Consider the following 14,618-nt stretch of genomic DNA (forward strand, 5'->3'; position numbering starts at 1 on the left):
TTAAAATTAAGAGGTCTAAAAATGGCAAGTATTTCTAAATGAAATATTTTCATTGAGTATCAATTTGAAGGGAAAAAAAAAAACAAAATTAAAAAAGAAAAACCAGGAGCTAAGCTTGAAGCAATAACAGACTTGGCTTGGTTATGCATGCATATATGGCTCAACCACCAAGGACCCGGTCATCATTCTGAATTCTTTAAAATACTGGCCTTGCACTTCAGTCCAGCCAGGCTTTGTTTTCTTTTTCAGCTTTGCCTTGCACACATATTAATTCATGGCATATTCTAGAAGAATGCATCATTTTAAACGCACTTTAGTTCTCTGCATTTTTTAGGAAATTGTGGTTTTCTGTGGGTAGCATTTAGGTTGAAGGTATAAATATATAGATATTTGTCCCCCACGAAAGTATCAGACTCACAATTTAACTTTGCAGCCTTTTTTGTGGAGCAATGTAGGCAACTGCACTGGTATTTTACCTTGTGGTTTAAAAAGGAAAACATGTTAGGGAATTCCTGAGTTGAACTACAGGCAAACCTGGGGTAGTTTCTGATCACATTAAAATTAAGATGAACTTCTAACTTGTTGTCATGCCAAAGGCGTTTTATTCTCTACCTGCACATGCTTCCATGATTTTCTTCAGAGGCCCCTGAGTGTACATTAGTCCAACAAGAATTCCAGCCAGATGCCCGGCGAAGGAAGTCCTAGGAGGGAAGGAGACCCTTTGTGAGTATTTGTTCTGCTGCGACTAGAGACATTCTGTCTTCTCATTAGCCCAGGGCATGTCAAGTAGTCACAATCCACAGGCTTTGTTCCACCGGGTCTTTTATGCTGAGCAGCATTTAACTCAGTCCAAAGAACATTTCCTACCTTAAATAAAAAAAAAAAAAAAGACAATGAATAACAAGGACCACATGTTTAAAGTGCAACACCCCTCCTTAACCAGGGGAAGTGGGTTGGCTCTTCCAGAGCAGCGGAAGCATTTTGTCAAGACAAGTCATTATATTGCTTTCAGTTTTTCTCTGTACCTCTTATCACAAAACATAAATGAAATCAGTTTTCTCTGTTTGGAATTAAATCTGGCATTATCCAGCCATTGTGAGGGATGATGTCTGTGTGTAGGGTAGACTGCTGCAGTTTTCTACACCACTGACGAGTGAAGCAGAGAGCAAGTGAAACAGCAAAAGAGACTGAGATGCCACCCGCAGCCCCCAAAGTTGTCTTAATATGTCTCTTTCAGTCACCGAGAATGAAGAAACAAAAATATACATTTCAAACTTGAAAGATGAGTTAGAAGGTGGTTTAACGCTCCTTAAACTGGCATCTAAAACTGGTGATCACTTAGAAAATTTATTTTAAGAAATTCACCTCGACCCAAGCGGCAACGTTCTTTGTGCAGTTCCCTGGCTGAATGACCTCCCAGCCTGAGTTTAAGAAATTACTGGGGATTCTCAAAAACCTCTGCATTTGACCACAAACTGGGGTCCTACAGAACGAGTTGTTCTTTAGGCACCTGACCTCAATTTCCAGCTGCCCGCCACCCTTGAGAAAACCCCTGCGCACATGTGCACACATCCACTGACACTTTAAACTAGGCTCTTCTGGGGTGCCACTCCCACATCCCCTTTGTAATGTCTCTCACATCCATCCCAGCCTTCCCACTCCTACTGCCACAACCATGCTTACTGACACCTGAACTGTTTGGCAACATCCAGCACTGGAACCCCAGATGAATGTGTGTTGAATGAATAAAAATAAATTAAAGAAAATCATCCAGCTGGTCTCCCTGCGACCCAGCTCGCTCTCCAGTGCATCCCACACACGGCCATCCATTATCCTCCTAAGGCAGAAAGCAAGTGGTGTCATTGCCATCCTCTGAAATTCACTGGCTCTCACAGAATACTCCAGTGTGTGTTCAAGCCCTTCCAACACTCGGCCTTGCCCATCTCTGCAAAGGCAGAGGGTGGAGACCTCGTCGTCTGCTACATCCATTCCCACATGCCCCATTGTCACACCCCCGAAGCACTCTCAGTGACCACAGGCCAAGCCAAGCAGCACCTCTGTCAAAAAATCCCACCCCAGTTGAAGAGTCGCTCTTTCCTTCTCCTGCCTCCCCTTGGAGTCACTGCTCCTACCTTATTATTGCATAAAGCCAGCCTGCTGGTGGCAAAGTGCTTATATGTCTGCCTGCCCTTCTGTCTATCTCTGTCACACACATATTCCCTGAGGATAGCAATGGTGTCACATTATACAAAATTAGAAGAAGCTTTAAAAAAAAAAAAAAGCCAAGCAAATGAATGCATTCCTATAGCCTGGAATAGTGACCTCTCATTCCGGAAGTGGGGCAACTGAAAGTCATGAAGGAGTCTGATAGAGACTCCAAGAGCACAGCCATATTTATGGCTTTCACATATGTATTCCAAACACCTAGGACAATGCCAGGCACAGGAGAGTCCCTCAAGGATGTGTTGGATGAATGGCTCGAGTGTGCCAGGACTGTTTCACCAAGACCATCAGGAGGTAAGTTAAAACCACTCGATCTTCAGCTCAGGGTGCTTGCTGAGCCATGGCAGTCACAGAGCTAAGAATCTGCCATTCGGTAACCTACACATGAGACTCAGAGCCAAAACCAACACATTTCACTTACTACAGCAGCAACCGAGGGAAGAGTCTCTGAAACACCACAAGCAAGATGGTTTTGAGAAATTTTCATTGTCTCCAAGATATGAAAAGACTTGTTGGCTCTTAGGAAAAGAACATGCAATGAGGAACACTTGCAAGAAAGAGACAAACAGGAGCCTTGTAGAGAGAAGAGCATTGCTGCTTGTTCCCATTAGCCAGTTAAATGACACTATTGCTCAAACAAGACCTCACATACATATGCACATACTAAATGTCATGGCACGTGTGTGTGTATGCATGTACACGCACACATACACGTACATGCATGCACACACACACACACACACACACACCATGTACAAGATCATTCCTCAGGAGAGCATTATTTTCATCAAACACATCGACTGAAACAAGAGGGTTCCCTCACCTACCTTGCAGGCCGTGCCACAGCAGTGTGACTTGTCTATTTGGCAGCAATGCATGCTTAAACCCCTTCTGGGAAGGGGAGCCCACAGATGCACAGGTGCAGGAGCTGGGACGAGTGCCCCTGGGCTTCAACCCCAGCGCAGCGTCCAGAGATGTGTGTCTGTGACTCCTGAAGCCCAAGTGGTCGCTTGTTACAGTGTGTTCTTTTAGCCTTGCCATCCATAGGCAGCTTAAGTGTTAGAAAGCTCAGTGGACCCTCTGCCTTTTCATAAAGGCAGAGGGGCCAGTGTGATAGCTTTCTGTATCCCAAGCTCTTGTCTAGCATCCAGGAAAAATCAGGTCACACATGGACTTGAAGGATGAATGTGGGGCTTTTACTGGGTAAGGGAGGTGGCTCTCAGTGGGACGGAAGGGGAATGGAGTGAGAAGATGATCTTCCCCTTGAGTTTGGCTGTCCAGTGACCTATCTCCCCTCCGATCATCCCCAGATGAACTCCTCTCAGCATTCAGATGCTCCTTCTCTTCTCTCTGCTAGGCCATTCTGCTCTTCTGTTCAACTCCTTGTCTCCTTCTGAAGCCTGAGATCTCAGGTTTATATGGGTACAGTATAGTGGGTGGTGGTGGGCCAGAAGGCAGCTTGTGGGTGCAAAAACAGGAATGCCTGTTCCCATTAAGGGCTGTAGGTTTCCAGGCTTGAGGGTGGGACCTTTGCTGGGGAACTGCCTTCTTCTACCCACTATTTCCCCATCTCCTGTCCATGTCGCTACTTCACAAGTTGTGTGACCTAATAATAAAAATATGGGATTGAACATTTTTTGCCCATTTTCTGGCAAGAATAGTAGGAACTATGCTTTAGCTTTCCAATCATGCTAAAATACTGTATAGTAGTCCCCCCATTATCTGCAGACCCCCAAGTGGATGGCGGAAACCACGGAGAGTACTAAACCTTATATATACTATACTTTTCGGATCTCATAACCAAAATAACTACTATGTGACTCATGGGTGGGTAGGACAGACAGCATGGACACACAAGGCATAAGAGATAATTCATGTCCCGGCTGAGACAGTGTGAGATTTCACCACGCTACCTAGAGCAGCGTGAAATTTAAAACTTATAAATGGCTTATTTCTGGAATTTTCCATTTAATGTTTTTGGATCAAGGTTGTCTGGGGCTAACTAAAAATGCAGAAGGCAAAATCACAGATAAGGAAGACCACTGTACTTATTTTATTCTATGCCCAGGCTCAATACAATCAGCCACCTATTAATAGTTCTAAAAATGACAAAGAAAACGGCAATTTGAGAGATACAAAGAAGTGGCCAGGACCAATTTTCTAAAAAAATAATAACTTCAATTTAGATGAAAATAATATAATAATATCAGTATTTCTGAAACCATGGTTTCAAACCAAACTTCATGGTGAATCATACAGATATAAAATAATATAGAAGGAAATTTCAATTTAAAACTTCAACCTATTAAACAATTAATCTTGAATCTCATTTACAATTTACAGTACAATACAGTGAAATGAATTTCTTATCTATCTCTAAATGATTTTCAGAAGTTTGAGTTATAATCTAATTACCCTAATATAATTTCAAGTATCTAGGGAAGGGAGGCTCTCAGTCCCGAGAACTCATTGCATCATCCTCCTCCAACATTCAGCGTTTTCCACAAAAGTTCCATCTCAAAACATTTAACTGGTCTTGTTTCATTTAAGCTCCATGAAAGTGTTTGCTTTAAAAAAACTGAGATTATGATCTTATTCAATCAAACTGAGAATCTCTCAACATTACACAAAAAATCAGAGAATGAATTTCATCAATGTAAAAGGAATATAAAACTAATTTTAAGAGGTAAATTAACTTTCTCCATGCTCTTGGTAACCGTTTGAAAAATCACCTCCCTTCACCCTCTAAGAAATACCCACATGCTGAGTGAGAAGATGGACCTGCAGATGGGGAGAAAGCTGAATTGGGAAGGTGGTTCTCACTAGCCCTAGGGTTAGGGCACTTTACCCTGAGCTGGGGGGTGCTGTGGAGACAGAAAGAAGCCCTGGACTTTTGGTGAAGATGACCCATCTGAGTGCTCTGATCAGTGGCTGGGATCTACCTCCAAACACAACAGCATCAAAACTAGATTGGGTTGCCACAATCATAATTACAAATGTTAAAGACGAGTTGTGAAGCTTGAGGTCTCTGAATAAACCTGTGGCTTTATTCTGTTCTTAGCTATACATGGAAGCTGCCATCCAAAGCAGCATGCAGGCAAAACCCTGCGACTAGGAACTACTTCCTCTTGACCTTACTGGGTCTCAGGCTAGGATGGGGGATCTGGTTATGGCCTGCCACTCTCTATCCTATTCAGAGTAATTCCCTCCAGGACAGGACCACCACCAACTTTACCTCCATGACCACGCCTACTACAGTAAACAACTTGACACTAGCACTCAGTACAGAACTGCCAGATGGGAGGAAGAGTGAATTACACATAAAATACATGTATCTAAAATACACTGTATTTAAAAAATCACAAGTGACATTTGTATGTCTTTTTTAGAAAAAAAGTCTAGTCAGTGCTTTACTCATTTTTCAGTTGGGTTATCTGTTTTATTGCCACAGAGTTGTAATTCTTCATATATTTTAGATATTAGTTCCCTATTGAGTATATGGTTTGCAAATATAGTCTCCATTCTACAGGTTGCCTTTTCATGCTATTTCTTTTGGTACAGATGGGCAATGGGTACATGAAAAGCTGTTCAACATCACTAATCATCAGGGAAATGCAAGTCAAAACCACAATGAGATACCACCTCACACATGTAAGGATGATGATTATAAAAAATCAAATGATACAACAAGTGTGGGCAAGGATGTGGAGTAAAGGGACCCCCAATACACTGTTGGTGGGAATGTAAACTGGTATAGCTATTATATAAAACAATACAGAGGCTCCTTAAAAAAAATCTAAAAATAGAAATACCATATGATCCAGCAATTCTACTTCTGGGTATATACCCAAAGGAACTGAAATTAGTATCTCAAAAAGATATCTGCACTCCTGTGTTCACTACATCATCGTTCACAATAGCCAAGATAAGAAAAAAAAACCTAAGTGTCCATCAACCAATAAAGAAAATGTCGTATGTTTACATACACACACACATACACACACACACACACAAACACACACACGCACACACAATGGAATTTTTATTACCCAGTTTTAAAAAATAAGGAAATTCTGCCATTTAAGACAACACAGATAAATCTACATGACATCTTCCTAAGTGAAATAAGCCAAATACAGAAAGACAAATACTGTAGGATCTCACTTACATGTGGAATCTAAAGTAGTCAAACTCACAGAAACAGAGTAGAGCAGTGGTTACCAGGGACTTGGAGATGGGAGAGATAGGAGGATGTTGATCAAAGGCTACAAACTTTCAGTTGTAAGATGAGTAAGTAAGAGAGCTAATATACAGCATGGTGCGTAGAGTTAATAATAACATATCACACTGTATACTTGAAATTTGCTAGGAGAGTAAATCTTAAGTGTTCTCACCACACACACACACAAAATGCTATCTACTTGAGGTAACATATGTTACTCAGCTTGGTCGTGGTAATTACTCTACATGTACATCAAAACATCACATTTTATTATCTTAAACATATACAATATTTGTCAGTGATGGCTCAACAAAGCTAGGGGAAAAAATATAAGTTGTACATGGTCACCAGTTAATAGTTGTTTTAGCAGGAAATCTCACTGGTATTGATAATGACTGAACACAGCTTCCTTCCCCCTGCCTACCCTGCTACATACACTTGAACAATGTATTACACAAAATATATGTTCAATTAACAAAACAATAACAATAAATATTTTATTATATACTAAAACTGGTAACTTAAAAGATTTATTTCTTTTGTTAGCTTAATAGTGATTGTCTTTTGAAAAATCATAACTATAATCAAATACTGACTGTGATACTGAGATACAGTCACAGGGGCCAGGCAATATCAGTGCTGCCTTTACCCACACAGGTCATATAATGCACACTCAGACTACAATGAGAAGAAAAGTAATTTGTCCAGGGTCACAATGATTCTGCAAGGAAACCAATAACGTCACTATTCAAATTCAGATCACGTATCTCATCTTGAGAACAAGGTAACTATCCATGTAATTTCACTTTAATAAGGAACAATAACTGAATCCAGTAGTTCTTAAACCAGTTCAAATTCTAAGCATCTTTAAGCATCTGATGAGCACCAACAAGCCTGTCTTCAGAAAAACTGTGCATACACAAAGTACATCACCTGTAATTTTAGGAAGTTCATAGATTCCTTCAACTCCACCCATGGACCCCTTCTTAAAAACTCTTGCCTCAGGTGAATACATCACGAACAAGAATTTGAGACATCAGCACCAAACCAAAGTAGTTCTATATTTAACTGGAAAACGTCTTGCTAATACTCAAATCATAGCACAGAGGTAGCCATTTATTTTGATTACTCAAGTTCATTAACTTATTGTCCAAATTCTTTGTTGTGTCATCGCTTCTGTAATGGTCCAGCGTATTTCTGGGTTCAGTTTCTTCCTTGCTACAGTATAACGTTTCATAGTTCTTTCAGTTAATATTTGAGAGTAAAAAAATATCCGAGTCTCTGCATGTCCAAAAAGGTCTTTATTTCAGCATCCTATTTTGATCAGGTGTAGGGTCTACTGCTGCTGATAATCAGTGTACTGTCAGTTGGAAAGGCATTCCTCTGTAGGCAATCTGTCTTTTCTTGCAGCTTTTAAAGATTTTCTCTTTATTTTGGACATACTGTCTTTATACCACAATTATTGTAGCTGGTTGTAGATTTATTTAACCTGCTAAGATGTGCTGTGTTTTTCAACATGAGGTTTCATGTGTTTTTACAATTCTGAAAATCCTCACCCATTATTTTTTGTCCTGTGGACCTCTAGATATTCAGCACTTGTATGTTTCCTGACATGGAGTGCTCAATATATGTTTATAGAAAAAAAAATTAATAAAATATAAGGTTACAATCAAATCAGTGTTGCTGTACATTATTTATACGGGATAATGACAGTAAAAAGGCAATTGTGGAGCAAAACTAAGATTAAGGTATTATTGTGGATTTAAGTTATCTAAATTAAATGCAGGTATTATTAACACCAACAGACAGTGTTCTTTCCTATCAAGCTAGCTTAAGCTGCTCCTCACCCATTTAAGAGGCTGTTATAAGGCTAAGTGGTTATGCAAAATGTTCCTGCTCTCATGTGCCACTGTGACAGAATCAAAAACTAGAGCCATGACTGAAAGCTGTGACAAGCTGTGAAGGTCCTCCTCTATTAAATGGCAAATTCTTTCTACAGTTGAAGAGGCTGTCTCTCAAGCATGGCTCAGAAAGCAGCAAATGTATTACTCTGAGACATAATCTTACAATGTATGCAGCACAAATGACCTCATTAAGGACAAAACTTGGAGACACAATGTTGGACAAGGTAAGGTAAGAAGAGGCAAGTCAGCTAGAAGTGGCCTATTGTAATCCACGATTTCCTCCTGTAAAAGCAGTTAATAGCAGGTAGGGACTGTACTGATCAGAAGCTCTGGGGTTTGGGGATCTTAATAAGTTGTCCCAGATTTGCAGCACTAGCCACAAGACATAATACAATTTTTTCAGGTTTTTGAACATTAATGCCACAAGGAAAGACTTTGATAAGATTGCTTCTTCTCAAGAGAAACTGCTCTTAAACCTCTTTTTTTCTGTCCTTGATGCCTTCTTTAACCATGAAACCAGCATGGTTGAATGACCTGGTCTACATACATACTCTCTTTACCACAGTTCCCTTGCTCCCTGCACCTTTGTCCTAAGAAGTAAAAACCAGCCATCTTCCAGTGTTATGCCCCCCAAAGGCAGCTATACTGACAATGCACCCTCTACAATCCATGATAATTTATTCAATATGGTACCAACTGCAGACACAGGGATGGAAACTGACTACTGACATTTACTTGAGGCCCAGACAAACAGAATCTGGACAAAAACAAGGGTATTGTAAAGTTAGCAGAAGGCTCTTTTACAAAAGATGATGTTTAGCAATTCCCTGGCTCTCAATTCCAAGTCCCTATGCCTGGTAACAAGACAATTCCCTGAACTGGTTCAAAGGTACCATTCTGCTATGGTTCTGATGTTTGTCCCCTCCAAAACTCATGTTGAAATTTAATCCTCATTGTAGGAGTATAGGGAGGTAAGGCCTAATGAGGGGTGACTGGGTCACGAGGGCAGATCCCTAATGAATAGATTAATGTCCTCCCTTGGGGGTGAATGAGCTCTCACTCTTAATAGTTTCTGCCAGAGCTGGTACTTTTTTTTTTTTTTTTTTTTTTTTGAGATGGAGTTTTGCTCTTGTTGCCCAGACTGGAGTGCAATGGTGCGATCTCAGCTCACTGCAACCTCCACCTCCCAAGTTCAAGCTCTTCTCCTGCCTCAGCCTCCTGAGTAGCAAGATTGAAGGCACAAGCCACCATGCACAACTAATATTTGTATTTTTTTAAAGTAGAAGCAGGGTTTCACCATGTTGGTCAGGCTGGTCTCAAAATCCTGACCTTAGTGATCTACCCACCTCAACCTCCCAAAGTGCTGGGATTACAGGCATGAGCCACCATGCCCGGCCCAGGGCTGGTGCTTAAAGAAAGCATGGCACCACCTGTCTTACTTCTTCCTCTCTTGCCATGTGGTCTTTGCACAAGCTGATTCCTCTCCATCTTCCACCTTGAGTGGAAGTAGCCTGAGGCCCTCAGCAGAGGCTCAGTTTTGAGCCTTCCAGCTGGTAGAACTGTGAGTTAAACAAACCTCTTCTCTTTATAAATTACCCAGACACAGGTACTTCTTTTACAGCAACACTAAATGGACTAAGACATATTCATTCATTCACTTATCAAATATTTAGTGACTACTATGTAAACAAGACAAACATGGTCCTTGCCTCCTGGAGCTTAAAATCTACAGTGGAGGAGACAGATGGACAGACACACACGCGTGCATGCACACATACACACGCACATGCTCCAAACTGTGTTAAGTATAAGAAAGCAAGTCTACTTCACCTAGAACTGTCTGGGATGGCTTCTCAAGGAGGTGTCATTTAGGTGACACTGCAGGATTTGGAGCTAGCATGCTCAGAAGTGGGAATGGAAGCTTCAGGCAGGGACAAGCACATATGTAGCAGCTTGAGGCAGGAAGAATTTGCTGTTTAGAAACACTGAGATAACTAACAGCTGGCTGGGGCATAGTAAACAAGAAGTATTGGCACAGGGTATTACATGGTATATAAGGCCTGTGTGCCATGTGCCTTACGTGTCATAGTAAAGAACTTGAGTTGTTTTCTAAGTACAATGGAAGGCCACTGGAGGATTTCAAACAGGAGCATTTATAGGAGTGATCTATTCTGCTTCTGAGAGAACAGACCCTAGAGAAGTAAGAATGGCTAATTTAAGCAGAAGACAGGTAAAGAGGATAATGTAGTCCTGGTAAAAGATGATGGCAGCTTGGAAGAAGGCGGTGGCAGTGGGCTACAGAAATATTACTACTACTAGAACAGATCTTGATAGGACTGCTTCTATCAGGGAAGGGTAATGGATGGATCTGGGATGTATTCTGGAGGCAGAGATAAAAGGACTTGCTGATGGACTCAGTGTAGAGGGTGAGGGAAAGGAAGAAATCTAGCCTTCTGGCTTGTGCAACTAAACGGATGGTGGAACCATTTACTGAGATGCAGAAGACTGGGAAAAGGAAAGGTTATAGGGTGAGAGAGAGTGTAAGAGCTCAGTTGTTTTCTTTGCTTTGAGATGCCTGTGAGACAATGAAATAGAGACGTCTAGTATTCAGTAGGTAACTAGGTTGCAAGTTTGAAGTTGAGAGGGAATAATGACTCAAAATGTTGCTCCCATATTTCATGTGTTGATTCCTAGAATAATGTTATACAATTATAATGTTACATATTTATATATACAACATATTATACATATACACAAATACACATAAACATACCTAAAAACAAGATTTAAAGGAAATACATAAAAATAGTAACAGATAATATGCAGGGAAGGTAACATCCATCTTATTTTCCAAACTTCCTATAATAGTGTTTTAGTAATTTCATTTATTTTTAAATGCAAAGGGAAAAGACATCAAGCAAGGCTGTCATTTTAAGAACAGTATTTCTCTCATTGACGTGATGGATAAACCTAAATCGTTTTGCTATTGCTGAGAACCACCTTCCCCCATTTGGCACATGCAAGTGTTTTTAAGTAGCACTCAGGATGGAAAGTCATAATCATTAGCTTTGCAGTATTACTAAGTCTCTTTTGGATCTGTGTTGTTATTCAAATCTCCTTCAGAACAAAATGATAGGTTGTGCTAAATTAAATGAAAGCAAAGGTAAGTGAAATCACACAAAATAACTGGATGAGAATCTCCCCCGACTCCCTTAATTGGGCACAGAGGTTAAAGAGTCAGTGAGATTCTGTGAAGCTAGTGTTCTTTTCCTCAGACACTTCATGGAACAAGATACATTCTAGAGTTCCTTACCCTGTCTCTTCCATATTCCATGCTGAGTAGCTCCCACTGACCACAATCCCCTCCATCTGCTCTGCACCACCCCATCCCAACCTCTTAGAATAGCGATCAGGAGCACAGCTACTCGGGTGAGACCGCTGGGCTGACTGCTGCTAGGCAGCAGGAGAGCTCAGAAAGGTTCACATGGCCTGCAAAGGCGTTAGCACAGAAGTCTAACCCATGGTTGCCTAGCTCAGGCTTCATCCTGGCTCTTGCAACCATGCCCCTCATCTAGCCCATTTTCACCACTGTGACAAGCATGTCTGTCTAACCAGCAAACCTGATCCTAGCCCAGAAGCTGATAGCTCCCCAGTGTCTCTAGAATAAAATGCAAACAAGGCTTATTAGGCTCTTCATGGACTTCTGTCTGCTTCTCCAGCCTTCTCTCTCCCCTCTGCCAGGGCCCAGCCCCACCATACCCCAAGCTCTAGCCACTCCCCAGCGCTAAGGATCCACCCTTCAGGACTTTGTATGTGCCATTCCCTTTGCCCTCCACATCCCCCAGCTCCTGATCATGGGGGACTAGTGGACCAAGGGACTCTCCTTCAGGACTTGGCAAGGGCTGCTCCTCTGGACCCTGCCTCTGGGCTCCTCGAGCGTGCTGAAATTTCCCTGTCTGTTGATTTGTCTGACATTTCCCTGCTGCTTAATCCAGTGACTTTCAACCCAATCACACCCAATACTCCCTTATAACCCAAATATTTTGTAATGCTCCCCCATTTTCTTGAAATAGAATTTATGAATAACACCTTATATGCTTACTTTTTAAAACACAGATACATATACAAATAAACAATCACAAGTCAACATAATGCCCTAGCTATAAAAATAAGAAAAAATTAAAAAGTAATAAAATTAAAATAATATCAATTATAGGCAGAGCGCAGTGGCTCATGCCTGCAATTCCAGCACTTTGGGAGGCTGAGGTGGGTGGATCACTAGACGTCAGGAGTTCGAGACCAGCCTGGCCAACATGGTGAAACCCCATCTCTACTAAAAATACAAAAAATGATCCAGGTGTAGTGGTACATGCCTGTAATGCCTGCTACTCAGGAGGCTGAGGCAGGAGAATCATTTGAGCCCAGGAGTCAGAGGTTCCAGTGAGCCAAGATGGTGCCACTGTACTCCAACCTTGGCAACACATTAAGACTCTGTCTCAAAAAAAAGAAAATGAATTATAAATGCTCAGACATACCACCAGCAGGAGACATATAAAGTAGCCCTTTCCTTACACCTATATATGGAATCCTCATAAATATGGGAATAATGAATGCAGATGGTTACAAATACAGGTTTTTTGTGACTCACGTACCACATTCACGGTTCCACGGGTGATGTGATTTTACATGAGGTAAAAAACTCTTAATTCCAAATAAGGAAAAGTCACTGTATCTTAAATCCATGTCCCTCCAAAAACTGCTGTTTATGTGAAAAGCACACTTAGGTTTTAGGCTCAGATAATCATAAACAGGTTTTTCATTTACATTAATGTTCTTTTGACAGACTCGCTGTGGGTAGGAGTGCATGTAGAGGACCATTTTTGCTGTGGAGAGGTCTGTCTGTCCTGTAAGCTATGAGACAGCTAGAACCTTTGGCCCCTGCACACCGCATGCCAGTGGCACCCTGCTAATCATTAGGATTACTAAGAATAACCCTGCAAATTTCCAAAGTTCCTCCTGGGGACAAAGCCACTCATCCCAGTGGAAAACAACTGGCTTAGCACACAAAATATGCTTATCAAATGTTTGCTGAATTGATGAATTTTAATCATGAAGCTTCAAAAATGTTTCTTTTGAAAGTACTTCTCATATGACCATACTATGCACAAATTCCAAGGATTCCAAGAAAATCTACAACATATTGAACTGATATCCAAGAAAAGTTCCCACCACAACTGCAATGCACATGGGGAGTTGAATATTTGAAAGAGGCCATGATCACTTCCACATTACACTGTGGTAGAATAAATGCAACTTGGCACGTGAAAAATGCTCTGCCATATGCTATTACTATAGACAAAAATATTTCTGGATACCACATGAATGATTATTTGCACATCACCTCCAGAAAGTAAATGTAAAATGAAAGAGAAGTTGGATTGTTTATAGCCTGATTTTAACATGTGCTACTGTGATGAAGCAAATAAATTCCTGTGAGTTCAGTCTTTTGGAGGTATGTTCAGAAGCAATGGCATAACTAGAAATTCCACGGCCCTATAATAGTTAGGCTATCTAAGGTTGCAGGAAGAAACTGACTTATTGATCTTTGTTAATGGAAATTCATCATGCAGATACATGAAGAAGAAAGAACGGCAGGAAATAGTCTCAAATCGAACTGTGGAAATGAAGTTTATAGTGTTTCCTTGTACACATCATAACATGAATGAATGCACTGCCCTTCCCAGGTTTTCTCATCTTGATCTGCTAGTTCCCAATCCTGGCTGTACTTTAGAATCCCTTAAAGAAGTTTTAAAAGTTACTGGGCCCCACTCCCAGAAACTATGCAACATTGCTCTGGGGTAGGGTCCTGACAAGGTTTTTTCCATTTAGTTATTTTTTTGAAATGTTGTTTTTAATTCCCCAGGAAATTCCAATGTGTTCAGGTTGAGATTTATTGATCTTAACCCAAAATTTGAGTTCTAATGGTGAGATTTCAGTTGCCATATTGGGCCAATAAGAAAAATGTTTTGAGAGTAGGCAAGACTGCACCCCACAAATGACCCCACAGAAGTGGCATCTGTTTCCCTTCTTGGTAAGTTGGTCTTACATATTCTATTCGACTGTAATGCTGCATAAGAATTAAGTATAACTTTGAAAATACATGCAAGGAAACATGAACTTATTTCAAAAGATTTACAAGTTCTTTGGACTTGTAAAAACCTGATACCTCAAGTCAGTGTACTCACATGTAAAAAAGTCATATGCACATG

General features: G+C 40.8%; 1 protein-coding gene across 4 annotated transcripts in view; it reads right to left on the minus strand.

The window, feature by feature from the left end:
• Positions 1–14,618, minus strand: part of RHBDD1 (rhomboid domain containing 1) — a 162,844-nt gene that overhangs the window by 88,537 nt on the left and 59,689 nt on the right. For all 4 annotated transcript variants that reach the window (XM_003925463.4, XM_074398945.1, XM_010336233.3 and 1 more), the window contains one exon: positions 613–701. In XM_003925463.4, coding sequence (XP_003925512.1) covers positions 613–701 — 89 coding nt within the window. The remainder of the gene's footprint in view (positions 1–612; positions 702–14,618) is intronic.

Source organism: Saimiri boliviensis, chromosome 5 (genome assembly GCF_048565385.1).
Source record: "Saimiri boliviensis isolate mSaiBol1 chromosome 5, mSaiBol1.pri, whole genome shotgun sequence".
NCBI classification, from domain to species: domain Eukaryota; kingdom Metazoa; phylum Chordata; class Mammalia; order Primates; family Cebidae; genus Saimiri; species Saimiri boliviensis.